Below are 16,673 nucleotides of genomic sequence, written 5' to 3'. Positions count from 1 at the left end.
ATTGATACGCTTACGACACGACAAATTATAATTTCGTTTAAAGAAAACAATGCCTGTGAATGTGGACAACCCTGCCTTTACATGTTTTGAATAAAATCGATATATCGAGAAGATTCGTGCGGAATTAACCAATCGAAAAGTAGATGATATACCGCACTTGATTGGTCAATTCTCTCTTTGTCTGGGGATACCGTGAGCTAGCCCAGAAAGCACAGGAAACGGTCTCTAAAACGTGTTTTGGTCTCATTATGAAAAGAAACACGGGCTGTGGATGCAAACAAACTAAAGATTGGGAAAGTAGGGGCAGCCACAAAAGGAGTAAAAGCTATTTCTTTATCTCTCAGAAACAGTATTTGAAAGTTTAGATCAACGCACAGAGATACGATGTAATTTCACTAGTCGGACAGAAACTTCTCAGTTGAGAAGTTAACGTTAAAAGAATGATTTTGTTGTAGAGAACAGGACGGTTCAAAGTTGCTATTCTGAGTTCAACGCGTTAACCGATCGTCAAGCAGCATTTATCAGAAACTTGAGTAAAAATAAGGTTAAAAATATGTACGCTTGGTACTAGAATAAAAATGACAAAAATTGGCCTATTCTGTCAAAATGCGTAGAGTATTCATAAAATTGACCTACGACAATAAATTTATAGCGATCAGCTCCTTTCGCCGTCATATCAGTTTCAAATCAAAGCCTTTTGGTCCGTGGCTACTTGTGAATTTACGATATGCTGACAGGGCGTAATTATGAAAGAATTTTGAACTGTCCTGGTTTGCAAAACCGAAAGTCTGAGTTATTGCAAGTGGTTAGATTGGTCGTGAATCAAATTTGAACCACATTAAAAAGGCCACAATGTCTGCGTTCATTGGAATTGAGAGATGTTGGATCACTGAAGGAGCGTTAAGTTGTCTAGGGAGATGTTTCAAACCAACGTTCTAAGCACTTACGACCTTATAGAGCATCATTTGCATAGCAGGTCTAACGTCTACAGCATTATATAGTTCGGTATACAAAAAGTGTGACGTTGGATGTAATTTTAGCTTGGCGAATATATGTATTTGAACGTACTCATAAATAAAAGCAGAAACAAGCTGTATTCGAATATTTTAATGATAATGTGCTGATTTGGCTTTCACTCAATTGGTACGTTTTACCTAGGGTACTACAGCTGTGAAAATTTTATACACATAAAGGTGATAGGACTATCATGAACAACACTACCAATAATTGGGCCTCTTTTAGCATTAACAAAGGAGGCTGATACCAACTTGCTCTCTAATTTACACCACCAACTAGATCTGAAACGTAAGTAAATGAAGCTAGCCAAGACAATACATACTCCCTAGGGTCAGAAAATGTTAAAACACGCTAGCAAATTGCGTCCTCATAACATAATTCGGTGTCTTTGATGTTTTCGCTAATGAAATAGTTGATTCACCATTGATATGGTTCAGTATTTTGGCCTTGGATATCTGGTCGCGCAATCTTTGCGGTCATTTTACAGGCAGGACAAAGGGGCCGTGAAATCTACTTTAAACCCCAGGTAATGAAATTATGGATAGAAGATGGCTTAGAAAGTACCGAGCGAAACTCTCGAGGAACCATACTCTGACCATGGCTATTTGAGCTTAGCAACGTCTGTGCGTAAATCGTTACACGTGTTTGGACATGTAACAAATGAACAGAGAAATGCACCTAAGCCCGATGATGAAGTAAAAAGTTATTTTTCTATCTGTTTAAAAGAATTCGAGGGTTTCGAGTAGCTTGAAAGCTTCTAGACTGAATAAAATCACAACTCTTTGGATAGACAAGAGACAGAAACTAAACGGGGTAAACAATATATAGAATGTATGGAAAAACAATTAGGTTCATTCAGTTAAGCCCTTTATCAATTACATAACACAACGAGCATTGAGATGCGATCTCGTGACCTTTAATATCAATTGAAAACAACGTTACGTCACATTTTAGGGTGGGGCGTTGATGGTGAAATTGTTAAAATTACTAGTCAAATTGATCAAACCTGGTATTTTAGTTCATCTTTGATGTCTTGTATGATGCTTATAATGGCCTTTAGAGTTTGGTCATCCATGTGAAATGCATCTAGAAGAACGATGCTATTGTAAAAGCATTTAATCTATAGCAATTTATTCAAATCATTAACAGCAAGGCTCATGTAATCAGTAAAAGAACCAAATCATACGTCAGTAATCTACTCAATTATGTTAAAAGGTATTGAGAAAGTCTAAAAGCCTCTAATTTATGGAAAACCAAAAAATGGTCTTGTATTAAAATATGTAACCATCCAACTTCTATTTCGAATTCGATGGGTATTACAAAATGGCTTTGAAAAAAGCAAACTTTTTACGACATACTAAAAAGCTTTTTCGTCTGACACTCCTCAGAGCATAAAACGTCAGAATAAGGTTCCGTAAGAACACGATGGAAAATATATACCCAGTTGTGGATCAAAATAGGCCAATCAGAAAAACGCAAGCACAAGACCGGTATAGCTGACCAATCAGTGCCGCGAGCCTAAAGAAAAATTTCTACTGGAGTTCAAGAGAGAAAACGAACTCCGAACTGTTCTATAAACCCTATTGTTGCTGTACCCCACTTTAATTACACCTTTCTCTCACAACAGAGCGAGGAACGTAGATTTCTGAAACCATGAATTTCACAGTTGATCACCAGAAGCTCTCTCTGTGGCATTTTAAGAATTAACAATTTCAACATGGTTATCCCACCTCAAAAGTGCAACCAAGTGTGGTTTTGAAAACAGCTGCGACGCTTCATATCAAAATATATCCTTGATTTGAAAACTCTGTTTTGCATTGACAAAAAAGCAATATTTTCGTTTACAGATTAAGGGTGTGGTATCGAGTTGGTAGATACTCACTTGCGGCCAGTGCCGCGCATGCCTCGTTTCCGGTAGCTTGATGTGCCTTGATGCCCAGAGCGAGGAACGAAATCCACATGATGACGCCATTTATTAAAGTGGCGGCCCTTGAGGTAACCCGTACCATGTCGACAGGCTTTCAAAGAGTCCCTATAGAAGAAAAACCAACAATTGACAATAAACTAACAACAACACAATCAATAATTATTATGCTGATGAAATAAGTATATCTGCTACGTGCTTAATCAACCAAATTAAAACTGACTTCAAATCCTTAATTGCTGTAGCTCCATAAGTCAAGAAGCTGTTTCAGAGAGAGCCATGTCAAACTTTAAACAGAATAAAAACAACATTGGAATTGATTAGAGACTGTAATTATGTTACTGGAGAAAAGAAATCGCCTCTGTTCAAAAACGAATTGAAGGAGCTAGATTGACATCCAAAGAATAAGCTCACAGCTGCCAGTGCCCGTCCTTGGATAAAAGACATGGGCAATAGAACTTCACAAATTTATGTTTTAATCTCAGGCAAAGTTCTTGTCGAAAAACAGACTGACGAATCGCAGTTATGGAAATGTGGCTCTTAAATGCCCACCCGGCAGCACAACGTCTTTCACCACATGTAATTTTGCTTACCTGATCCCAAGGGAAGTTATTATGGTATCGAATACCTAAATATTTTATATTTTCAACGATGTTAATTTTACTGTCATCAATTGCAAATAACAAAGATACAGTCAAACCTTCCAAAATGGTCAAACAATCAAATAACCTTCACAAAGCCCGAATTTTTTAAGGCCAATTTAAACTAGAATAGAATCTCTTGAGAGTACTTAGTTTTATCTTTGCTGTATGATGTCACAAGATTACATTTTAAGTTAAGGATAAGACATATCACCTAACCCTATTATTTACAAACATTTATTATCCAGCACGTATTTTCCTCTCAATATTGAATTCTTTGTTGATCATATCAATAAAAGTTTATTATCTTTTTTTGAGAATTTTGCTAACAAGCTTCGGAGATATGATTCTGTTAAAATGAATAAGCCAAAACTTTTAAATTGAAATAGATAAAAACATAGAACAAATCTTCAGAATCTTTAGAATAAATATTATGATATGCTGAAAAAGCGCGATAAAAAAATTCCTGGAACATGTAATTTACATCTTGTACTTTCACATAATGTGGTTATAATTTACTATGTTGTAGGTGGACTTTGAGTGATTTTCTTCGCAATAACGTTCTCGTACATTCACCTACTTTGCACGAGTGAATCATGCGAACTTAGCTTTCTATGACGCGAGAGCATACTTAGTTTCCTGTCGTTGAAATATCTATCTAGACCAATTTTACTTTTACACTTTTGAAAGTAAGTCTTTAATTCCCTCGATGAAATATTTTACCTAGCAAGTAATTTGAGATAGATAAAGGACTTAAGTCATCAATTCTTTGTCAATCAACGCCCTAAGACAAATCGTGTTTGAAATATTGTTACAATGACTTCTGTTGTTCAAGTTTCTTGTGTTTGTATTTTCAGTTTGATTTTCCTGTAATGGATCGAAAACATAAGCAGCCAAACTTAAGATACGTAAATATGGAAGAACTGCAAAAGCCGACAGCGTTCCTTCACCATTCCAGTTAAAGTGGAAACGTTTCACCCTCATAAACTTTGTCATTAACTCTAGTACTGTTTCAAAATTTAGACTTTTGCATTAACGGCATCAAAATTTGACGAAAAATTGTTATCTTAGTAAAGAAATTTAATTTCGCTAGAAGATAGGCAATCTGTTGCAGAAGCCTAGAGAGGTAGTTGAACACATTGATGAATCAAACAAAGGAATTGAATTCGTAGACAAAGGAATGGTTTCTACTACTGCATAGTAAACAAGTTTCTTAAGGAAAATGATTATTGTAGAAAACTGTTTAGTGGGAAACGAACAAAGCTTTTCAGTGAAAGATACATCTGACAAGAGATGCATTGCATCAGTTATTGCTTTCATAAAATGACCCTAAAGATTCACAAACGCGTGGTTTTGAAAAAGCAGATTTTTGGATGTATTGCTAGACAAATTTTTCACGATTCTGTTACTTTGATGTTCTCTTTATCATGTTTTTTACTTCGAAACGATGGCTAACAGCTTTGAAATCGATCCCTAGGGGGTTGAAATATCGAAGCCCTTGAACTTAGCATCGTCCCTAGAGACCACATTTCAGCGAATCAAATCCATTTTTTGCAGTATTTAATAAAATCTGCACAATAAACAAAACCATTGGTACTGGTTCAGCATCACAACAAATATTGAGCAAAGACAATGAGCTGAAAAACTCACCTTGACGTAATTGAATCAAATCAGAAATTTGATAGTATGTTCTGATGTTGCCTATAGTTGATGTTGGTTGTAAGTATTTTTAATTGTGTATTATGTAACACAGCCTGTTTTAGGTGTGTACTCTCTCGCTCCAAAAACGTTCTTGTCACCTTACACCGTCAGCTTGGCTTGTGAATCGCGAAATACTCACAGCCACCGCTAGCAATGCGATTTTGTTCGGGAGCGAACACTTAAACCAAAGCTAACAGCAAAACCCGGACTGTCGTAATCGGATTAGGGCCGTTCAGCCAATTTTTCATTGGAGCAAAGTTGCTAAATTGCAGACAATCAACGTAAGCTCCATTTCTAATCGCATCAAAATAATTTCAAATGAAACAATTTGAAGGCCGATTTGATACAACCACCTAGTTTGGATTTGTGATTGTAACAATTAAGCAGAGCGAACCCACACATTGTTGTCATGCATGTCATGCTGGCCCTGTCAATGTGACCCACTAGCTGACCAATGCATAGAGAAAAGTGGAATATTTTCATTCTGCCAAAATTTTAACCAATTTTCAGGTTATAAATTAAATCAAGGCTTTATCTTTGTGTCTGTGCATGACTTCGGGACACAAGAAAGGATTCCTGGGCAAATTAGGTTTGGTAGATATGGTACTTGTTCATACCACAGGAATGGTTTATCAAGAGCACCCGTGTTAAAATCTCTTTTGGTTTCTACCTTGTTACTGGATTCCCAAATCAAACATACATTAAATACATGCTAGAAACTATTACCAGGACTCTTATACTGGTTTCGAAATCTAAATATCCCTACAGCGAACACCCATTGGACCAGAGATACTTCCCGTTAAAGGATGTGTCCGTTGTCTCGTTGTGGCTTCTTCGTATCTTTGAATGCAAGAATGAGAACATGGGAAGATATCGTTACCTTTAAAATATCTGCTGTCGATTTAAGTTATACGCCTCTCCCTGCATATGCTGGTAATAACGCATTACAAAAGGCTAAAAACAGGGTCTTGGCACGGCATGGTATGAAATATCAGTGTATGGCAAAACATGGTATCACAAAGCATGGTACGGTATCTGATGGCATAGTATAAGCAAGAGTATGGTATGATATTGTATGACATGAAAAGGCATGGCACTGTATGACATGAAAAGGCATGGCACTGTATGACAGGACATGGTATGTGATGCCCGATTTCTAGCCAAGATCAATTAGTTTTGACAAATGAAATGCACCAAAGAATAAAAGGTTGAGCAAAGTGAATTGGCAGAATATTGTTTACAAAACGAGAAAACGTTGCTTACTAAACAACGAGGATACATGAAAACTATTGAATTCGTTGCTCACAATTTGCTTTGATGCAGTAATGCATCAAGTTTGTAAGCAAAATTCATAAACAACTTATAGATACAGTATTGTATTAGATTTCGGTGTATGTCGACCGCTAAAGTTGCACGAGATTGGTTTTATTCAAGCAAAATAGGTTTGTTTTTGAGTTGGATCTCTTGCAGCAAAGAATCTTTCGTAAATCGAACATCGCCGACATGTACATAAGGACGGAGGACTAGCTCATTGAAATTTGAGTGGGTGAAGGGGATGGGCGCAAAATGTAGACCTATCTGATCTTTGTCAAATTTGTATTTTCACCGAAAAGTCATGTTTGTCGATACTGCATTTCTAAATAAAAGAACCTGTTCGCAATTATATCAGAATTTTGATGTTCTCATTAAAAGATCCTATTCTTTTGTCAACAGCCACAACTTCGCGTCTTTGTCAGGCTTGACCTTTGCACAGCGTTGATATCTTAAGCTCAGTTTACACCAAGAGCTATAACCAGGGCTGGACCCGTGCTAAAGCAACCCTTACCATTTTTCTGTTGTGTAACTTGAATAAGTCGTATTACCTAAGACGAGGCTTAAGTATGTTAGATTAACTCGCGATAACTGATAATTTAAGTGTTATCGCAGGGTGGGGCAAAAAGGGGCTGGTCCTGCATTTGCAGTGCTACTCTAAGCTAAAATTGGCTGCTACACAAGCACTTTAATCTGCTTCGATGCGTTTTACAACACAAACAGGGTGGGCAAAATTAACTATGTGCTGCGACTAGGTGAAGGCTCGGGATAACGAGAAAAGCTGTTCTCCTTATTGATGTTTATGAGAATTAACAAAATGAAATAAATGGGACAATTATAAACGTGCATATTATAAGCCGATGATTTAAAAATGACAAGTGTTTGACCGGGTAAGGATAGATACGCATCAGTAAACATGCATAGAAACGTTATAAATAAAAGAAAGAATAAATGACAAAAAATATAAGTTCATTAAAATTATTTTTTAACTACTCTCCTGGGAGAGCAAAACAAATCGTTCAAAACAAAATCAAACCGTTTTCATAAGAGAAAAGTGTTCACTATGAGCTTAAGCCACTCAAAATGTCAATTTCAGTGAATTACACTCTCCTGTGGTCAAGTGGGGTTAGCAATAATTTGCGAAATTAAAAATTACTTGTCATATTGTGTGCTATTTTAAGAAATTTAAATTGTTTGTTAAAAACACATGTCTGAGGTTGAAGCGTTGGCTATGCCTGTCAAAGTTTTATGAGCCTTAGAAGTCCGATTGGTATTCAACCTATTAAAAATACCTCATTGCGGTGTTTTGGGTATGGGCAACCATTTATCAAGTTTTAGATTGTCTTTATTTTATCAATCTGGATACAACAACACAGAAAAGGCACGCGATATATGTAAAAGACAATCTGTATCGACGCAATTTTTCTTATTTCTTGGTTCAAAAAGAATTTTTTTGGATATCGATAATCTTAAAACCTCGCATTACACTCTAATTTGTCATATTTCATCTAAGTTTGCACAATCATTTTCTGGATGAATTACGATGAAATACACATTTCTTAAATAAGAATACCTAATTTTTGCCGAGCCTCAATATTCTTAAAATTTTTCGATTTTGAGCCTAAGATTATTCCTAAATTACTTTTGCCCAACACAAAATGTGAATTCGCCTAAAGATCAAAGGAAAATATTGAATCTTTTTTGATGTGTTGCTTCATCATAAATTTTAACAAAAACAAACAAAACAACAAATGTGATATTAAAATGCAAAATCTAATTATACAAATACGATCCTATTCCAAAAGCATTATTTAAATCCCGTTCTCAAACGGAAATTACTCACAGAGCAGCTGAGCGTATTTAAAACATATATATGAATATATATTTATAGCGTCAAAGTGACACTTGTTTTGCATTGGGAGAAAATTCAGATTAAGAAAAAATTTTAGTCTTGATGAAGGTTGGGCCTGGCATCAATTTTTAAATTTTAGCAATTTTGAGCCTCAATACTACTGTAGACTTTATTTTTATAAAAAAGTATGTGCCACACAAATTTATAATATAGTTTTGCTGAAAATCTTAGCTTGCTTGCTAGAATCAGTTTTTGAAAAACGTTAATAGCAATTACAAGGTTTTTCATGACTTTATAACCAGCCTTTAAAGTTTAATGTCTCACTGCAAATTTTAAAACTTTAAACTTCAATGCTCTTTAAAAGGTTCATTTTTAATGCTCTTTAAAAGTGCTTAGTGCTCTCAATTTCGTTATAATTTGCTAAAAAAGTTGAGTGAATATGCTTAATACGTTTATATTGTGTTTTCATAACTGCTTGATCAATTTTTCAAATAAGATTGCGACAATTAAACGGGTTTCACGTTAAAAATTGTTCCTTTAAAATTGGTTGCTCTAAGTATCGCAAAAGAATTTTGCCTTTGGTAAAGTTTGACAGAATAACGAAGAAGAACCGCATCCTAAGGCGATATCAGTGGATGAAAAGAATTAATCTTGGGCGGAGGGGTTTAAGCAACGAAAGTATAAACAAGGAAACCAACTATAGGAAATCGCGTCATAGTCGAATCGTGTTAATATTAACAGCTATGAAGAATTTGCTCTTTATTAACCAATGAATTCAGTACAAAATCTTTCAACACAAAGCGAAGAAAGAAGTTGATATTAGGGAACAATGGGCTGCGAACCAAACCTGTTTTCGTTGATGAGCATCACGCAAAACTGCTTTCTTTCAAACGACAAGAACGATAGTTTTCATTAACTAACTGTAGTTGACCAACTTTTATTAAGTTTGTAAACAACGAGCAAATCTGCTTCTCTTGTTAGTAAGAAAGCTAATATCGGCAGTTCAAGGCTCGAGGTGAATTTTATGAAGCAGTGTGATAAGGTGAACGGCTTAGTTTTAGATACAGCTTAGTTTCAGGTTGCAAGCACAACAATTAAACAGGGAGTATTCCACTATCGATCGACTGTGTTCACATGTAGGCCATATTTATCTGTTAAAGAATCTGTTTTTGAGCACGGATTCCTGCCAAATTAAATAATGTTGTCTTGAATTTCCTTATTTTTGGACCTCTTTAGCTCGAACTGTTGTACTAAAAGGTCCTCCATAGTTCGTTAATTTGACTGCACATTTGGTGCCATGAAAATTGCACATAATGCATTGAAATTCTGTCGCTAGTGTCGCTAGACTCTTAAATGTAGAAGATAATAAAGACATGTTCGAAACTGAAAAGTTCTTTAAGGAATTTTTCTTTTTTACAAACGAATCTTTCATTTTTTCTGCTTCTTAATGCAGGTTTCTTAAAAAGTCTCTTTATAAAAAGGCCTGTAATTCAAAAAGAGGTTTATAAAATGGGAATGACAGACTCTAAGAAAAAGCCATTATACTTCAAGCTTCCACTGGGTAGCATGGGCGTATGTGAGTGTCCCTCAAAGAAGCTAAGCCATATCGTATTTTTAAAATAGCAACTTGATCATTCTTTAAAAAGGTCGTAAAGAAAGGTTAATTTGCTCCTTGTAGCTCTCGGGAGCTAAAATGAATTATTGTTTTTCTCATGCAATTTAATTAGATGGAAATGTTTTTGATTAGAAATAAACATGTCTTGAAAACAGTATCGCATATTGTACTCTGTGGCAGGAGCATTCTGTGGATCCAGTTTTGGATCAAAACGAAAAACATATTAAGTAAAGAGTGTCATGGGAAGAATGAAAACAAATCTTGGTTCATCTGATGCGACTTATGAGCATGAGCATATAATGCACTTTTCTGATTGGTTCGATCAAACTATTAGAACAATGGCCTTAAAATGAGAATCTCGACTCGTCTCTTCAGATAACTCCTTGAAAATAGTTCAAACAAACCCTTTCTAAATTTAGAATAACCTTTTGTCAAGGATGTTGCCGAAAGGCAAGCTCAAAATGAAAAATGATGCGTCAAGGATACTGCTTGAGTCTGCCGATCAATTTATCTTATCCAAACTGTATGTTGCACGTTTGAAGATGATAGCGGAATTTTTCTCAGATCATAATAAGACCTTTGTTACCATAGCCTTTCCAGCTGACTTGAAGAGTCGGAAAATTCATAAAGAAAGCTTTGAATTCTTTTGATAATCATCGAGAAAAGAAATTTGGCATTCTTGCTGACAACATGGAAAGTTAAAAAGCTAAGTACATATGTATGGTCAAAGTGGACTTTCAAATCATTATTCGAAAAGCAATGAAAATTGTTGGCCATCTTGGTGTGATAGCTGAAATTTTTCTATGAGCAACAGCTATTTTCCGTCTCCTTTAAAATATAAATTATTTCTATCAGGTATAGTCCAATTGCAAAAAAGAAAATCACCATAAAATCTCTTCATAGTCTGGCCAGTAGACTGGTAAAATAATCCACAGGAAAAACAGAAAATCAATTGTTTTTTTCGATGAAAATAATGACAGTTACAAAATGTCCGAAGTTCGAAGGCAATTGTTCATGCCACAGAGTTGTTACTTGAGTTTTATCGATTATATTGGTAAAATCAATGAAAATAGGCCTATTGAAATTAAGCCATACTGCTTTCGCAAAACGATGCTACATCGAATGTAAAAGGAAGATATGAGGAAAGAAAGAAGAACAGGAATTGAATAAGTTTGAGAATGTTTCTTTCGTATAATCTGCAAAGAGTGCCTTAGAAAAACTTCAGGAAGAAATGTAAGTTACGAGAATAAGAGGAATTTAATCAGCAAATGGCATTAAGAAGTCGTATGGTTCATTGTGACAAGGCCCATTTCAAAAGAGATGGAACGCGAAAAAAGCTTTCAGTAGAGATGGAACGCAAAATCATCTTTTTAATATGCTTAGGAAGGAGATTTCTCAAGGGACAGACGGCTTTGACTATAGTTACTGGATTGCGGTCTGTCGCATTTGATTGATTCGATCATTACAGTAGGTCTCTTTCTATCCATTTATTTTGCTTAAACAAGTAGGAAAGGCATTTGAGCAAACTATCATAAACAGAAAAGAACCTTAATGCCTAAGGACTAGAAAGGGACCTTTTAACTAAGCTGCAAGGCCACCTAAAGAATGATGAAAGAAGAAGGCCAGCAGAAAAGGCCATAAAATGTTGAAAACAAGTCAGAAGGAAAGTACTTGGAACTGCAGTCTGAAACATGAACTAGCACAGCATCAAGGGCAAAGTTGGTAATTTGTGGTTGAAAATGGGTAATTGCGATATATGTATACATAAATGGCTTAGTTAAAAAATAAAGACGGAGTTGTTCACAATCATTTTTTCTTATTACTGGAATATTGTTCGTAGGAATTCAGGCTCAGGGTCATCAAGACTTCAATAATGTTATAAGAATATTGCTCCGTCCCAGATTGCATTTTTGTGTCTCGTTTTTCAACCATTGCCTGCTTTGCGATGTTCATAACAGGGATTTGTAAAACTGAAAATTTTTTCTCTCTAAATCCAAGGATTTATTCAAAGACAAGCGATGCTTCCCTAAATCCATATCCAGTTGGAATAAAATAGGAATTCTTTAAGAACATTTTAAGGCTCATAATGAAAATTTCTTAAGAATATGTTGCTGGAGAAATTTTATAGTATTCTTATAAAAAATTTTTTTACTTCCATATATTTATAATTCCTGAAAAAACGAAACACTGTTCTCAAACTACTGTAGAATTCTGTTTCCATTTGGCCTTTGTAGAGAAACGAATTACCTATTAAAAACAGTTGGAAACCGAAGTGATGTTCTTTATACTTCCACTTGACTGATCATCTTTATCCTAATAGGGCTACTTATATGTAAAATCTTAAATCTCTCACCATTCAATATTTCAAGCATTAAATGAAGTGAGAAGATTTCCTGTTTTGCAACTAACAGCTTTTGTCATGAAAAAAAAGAAGATCAACGATGCTCATTTGCTTTTATTGATAAATCGTTAGTCTTGAGTAAGCTATGCTGACGAGTAAATTTAAATGTCAGTGTAAAAATATTGTCACAAATTTTGTAATTAAAATATCATTTATGTTAAGATGTAACTTTTAAAGCATACATCTGGTTGGTCTCAAAGTATCGTTGTGCGTAAAAAGATCAAGAAATTGAGAATTGATAAAATGAATATTTGTTCAAGATAGATGTAAAGTAAGATAATGTCATAGTTTATTGTTAAAAGAAAGCTTTTTTGTAAATAAGAGAACTCGAATGCCCATGTGTTGAAAGAATTGTGTCAGACTACACGAATGGGTTATCCTTTTTAATAGGAATTTATTTACGTGAAAAACATTTGCATATGTTTTAATGGTTGCTGGAATAATTTGGTGGAAAGAGTGTGCAATTCATGACAAAATTATCTTACTAATCGTGAGTAATATCAAGATGGCAATGGTTCGAAAGGTATTTAACTTCTCTATCAGAATTTGCTTACTGTCTAAAAACGGTTCTGCACTATTGATTTCAATCACCAGATAATTATGGCTAAACTTGTAGTATTTACACCTCTTTGTAAATTACTGAGTCGCTATGTGTGATGATCGCATTATAGATTAACTTTGAAATGCATTATGTAAAGTTGTTACTGGCATAGCCAACTCTGTACATTTAGTAACTTAATGATGATTGCATTGTGCCTTTGAATCTTCGAGAAAATAATTCTAAAAGTCACTCTCGCCTAGGTGATCAGGTTCAAGCAAATAAAGCTCAGCTTTGATTATCAATTCGAGAAGATTCTGAAATTGTACTGCTAGGTGACAAGACTTCAAACATAACTGCGTCACTGGCCAAAACCAGTTTTGCGAAGCCAGTATGGCGGATAACAGTTTTTCAGCGCAGTTTTTATGTGGTTATTAAACGTTATGAATCCTTTATATGAAATTTCATTAACTGATTCGGTTTGGAGAAATTTCCTGATTCATTGAATCGAAAACAATGGAAGATCTTAATCTACCAGCTGAATGTGGCGTTAACAACATTACGGTGTGACTGAAAAAAGCATCTAACCTCATTAGCTCCTGTAACTATCTGCAAGATTCGTTACAATAAAAAAGATAGAAAATTTCTGGTTATCAAACAAATATAATTTACTGTGTGACGCTGGGATGCCATGCTCTCAAAAGAGCGTAGATTGGATCGCAATGTTGTATGATTTGTTTGTCTCAAAGTAACTTCGACTTAAAATTTGTGTGGATTTGATATTTCATTTTAACTACATTACAAATAAATTCTCTGAAATAAAGCAGAAAATTTGGAATATATATGTGTATGGAAATTTAATGAAATAGTGCACCAACCTTGAGAGGCAAAATTAAGTATCATGTATTACTGTGTTAAATTAGTATTGTAAAAGGGAACTCTGTGTATCGCAATATCTGAAGTCAACAGAATGTGATTGCATTATAAAGCATTTTAAAAAAACTCACAGTTTTTAGCAATGGATGAGAGACTTGGAGCCTTGAATGAATCTTTGGTATGTTGCGTTTGAACTAGCAAATAAAGATCTAGTCAATGCACCTTTCATTCGCGATCGTTTTCCCGGACCTCAAAGTTCGAAATTCTGGCCACAGTTTTTTTAAGGGAAGGATAAAACGCTTTGTCTTGCCGACACGGTTGCAGAAAGGAGCCAATTTTGGGAAACAGGCTTATATGTAAAAAAATTCAGTTTTCTAGAAAAACGCATAAAAAATTGTACTAGGGTGTCAGATCATGGACAGATAATATAATATGAAAGATTTCAAATTGATAATTCAGAAATGCCTAAAATATATACATAATATAAGTAAGAGCATTGAAATTATAGGGGTATCAATATAACCCTTGTGATTAATGAACATTACACAAGTAGCAAGAGCCTTTTCTAACGTTCACAACTTTGTAAAGATGTGTACTATACCTCCGTTTGAGTGAAAAAGCCAAATGTAACAGATTTGCAAGAGTTAATAGGTTTCTTAAACTTAGTGATAAAATTATACAGGTGTTGTCCAAAAGTATAGAAAATCTGTGATGTTGGAGCAATATGATCTGTCATCGAGAGGCATTGAATGTTGAAATAACACGTTGAGAAGTTCTTTTTAAGAGCTGGAAACATGGTAAAGAGCAACTTGTGTTTTCTTCTCTTGGGAGAAAAAATGATCACAATGCTCTCAAGAGAGTAGTTGTGAATTAGCTCGAAGAGAGCAATCAATCTCTTAAGACTTAAATTACTTGTCTCTAGGTGATTCTAAAAGAGCTCAGAAGACTTGCTTAAAATTCACTGGAACATTTCAAATTGTATCCTGTGATAAGTCCCATATCTCAAGACAAGTTGTGTCTATTGGGTAAGAACATAGACCCTTTGGTTAGCGCATGACGACGTGTGGCCTCGGGATAAATGGATTAATGTGGCATTAATAAGGCCGCATATTAATATTGTCAGCTGCTGGCTACACTTGAGTCCGTTTCAGTTTGGAAGACAGCGATTTAAAAAAGAGAGATAAAATCTACGAGTTTCGTCGTCAGAGGGACAGGCATGAAACGATTAATCGATATATTGAATAACTTGAGTGGCATTGCATATCAACCCAATCTTTTGTTGTCATTTAATTTGTCACGTTTTTCATGTTATTCGAAAGCTATTGATACTAAAGGAACTCTTTTCCTTCAACTATCGGATGAACAGGTAGTGGCTTGAATTGCTAATAGATTTCTTCAAACTGTAAATTTTTTTTCAGAATCCTTACCATGACAAGGACTTCGATTAGCTTATATTGCCACGATTTTGTACCACAAATTTGACATAAAGAAATAAGTTCTTGAATGTGATTCAAAAATTACAAAGAATGAGTACACTGTGTTTTATCATAAATGAATATACGGTTACTCCAAGGACTCCCTTATCTGTTTACAGTACTCCCACGGGGATAAAAGAAATTGGCAAAAACTGAATTTCCTGTATTTGGTTCATTTTTGCATTTCATCAAAAGATTGTACACAAGAACTGAGTCAAGTAACGACAATCTAGTCAACTTTTGAAAAACACCAGTAATTAACATAAATGAAATCGTGGTATAAGCATTATTAAAGATGAACAAAATGTGCATTGCAATTCAATTGAAAAAAAAATTATGTTGTTTTGCATATATTTTGGCAGTGATTGACATATAATTATGACTTTTGAGTGACCCTTAAAAACTGAATTTCTGAAAAAATTTTTACCAATTTTTGTTTCCTAGTTGTCAAAGTTTCTCTTGTGTTTGTAAAAGCGAATCAAGTTTGCAAAAATCAAGGCTTCAAGTTTGAAAATATAAAAGTGTATTGAATCAATCGAACAAATAGGAAAAAAGATGCTGTATTACTTTAAGAAACGTGCTCCTTAGATTTATCACGATTTTAAGAAGTTGTCTATGGTGTGTATACTGAAGTGAACGTAACGAAGCATCAGAAAAAACAGGGCTGAACTGTAAAAACAGCGAAGCTAGTATACTATCTGCTAAATAAGAATAAACAAACCTGATAGAGATGGGTCTCTTTCTCTTCACTGGCGCTTTTTAGGTGATCTGAGAGCCCCTAGCAGCGCGGTTTGCTCTGGAGCAGCAACAAACGATAACTTGTGGATATGTGGCTGTACGCAAAGTGAGTGCAAATATATGGATTGGAGCAACTATGTCACGGTCAATGAAAACAGCCAGACGGTTAATCCAGCCCTGACCGCATTTGCAACACTAGTCACTCGTGTGAAATCGTCGTCATCGCAGATAAACAAGGCCCGGGTTCATTTCCGAGGGATCAATATGATTCGGTGAAAGTCGTTATAGAGACGATGTTTAAGACTTCCGTCAAGAAGAATAGAATAAAAAAAGAGGTTCATCGGGATGACCTCTGGGCATTGAGGAAATGAATCGTGTCTAAGAGAGGCTATGAAAATAATTACAGTAAACAAGTTTTAATATTCAAAGGGCAGAAATGCTCCAAGTCTCCTTTAGGAAATTGGAAGTAATGAAAATTGAAATTGAAAATTTACTAGAACATTCACAAATTTACAAATTTATTGAAAATTCACAAATTTACCCGAAAACGACCCCTACACACAATTCTCTTTGAATCACATGGT

The 16,673-nt window shown here is 35.0% G+C and overlaps 1 protein-coding gene across 2 annotated transcripts in view; it reads right to left on the bottom strand.

Moving 5' to 3' along the window:
• The window catches only part of LOC135687688 (uncharacterized), a 38,904-nt gene extending 22,669 nt beyond the window's left edge, over nucleotides 1–16,235 (bottom strand). The window contains exons 1-3 of one of the 2 annotated variants that reach the window (XM_089114312.1): nucleotides 16,073–16,235; nucleotides 2,900–3,049; nucleotides 2,024–2,103 (exon numbers count right to left, since the gene is read on the bottom strand). In XM_089114312.1, the coding sequence (XP_088970438.1) occupies nucleotides 2,024–2,103; nucleotides 2,900–3,026 (207 nt within the window). In that variant the 5' untranslated portion in view covers nucleotides 3,027–3,049; nucleotides 16,073–16,235. Of the gene's footprint in view, nucleotides 1–2,023; nucleotides 2,104–2,899; nucleotides 3,050–5,232; nucleotides 5,433–16,072 lie in introns of those variants that run through there. The other variant, XM_089114314.1, reaches the window with a different exon arrangement.
• Nucleotides 16,236–16,673: the final 438 nt, after the last annotated feature.

Source organism: Rhopilema esculentum, chromosome 20 (assembly GCF_057945365.1).
Source record: "Rhopilema esculentum isolate cy_ngs chromosome 20, ASM5794536v1, whole genome shotgun sequence".
NCBI lineage: Eukaryota > Metazoa > Cnidaria > Scyphozoa > Rhizostomeae > Rhizostomatidae > Rhopilema > Rhopilema esculentum.
Note: the sequence above shows the minus strand (reverse complement) of the source record. Positions and strands in the feature narration are given on the sequence as shown.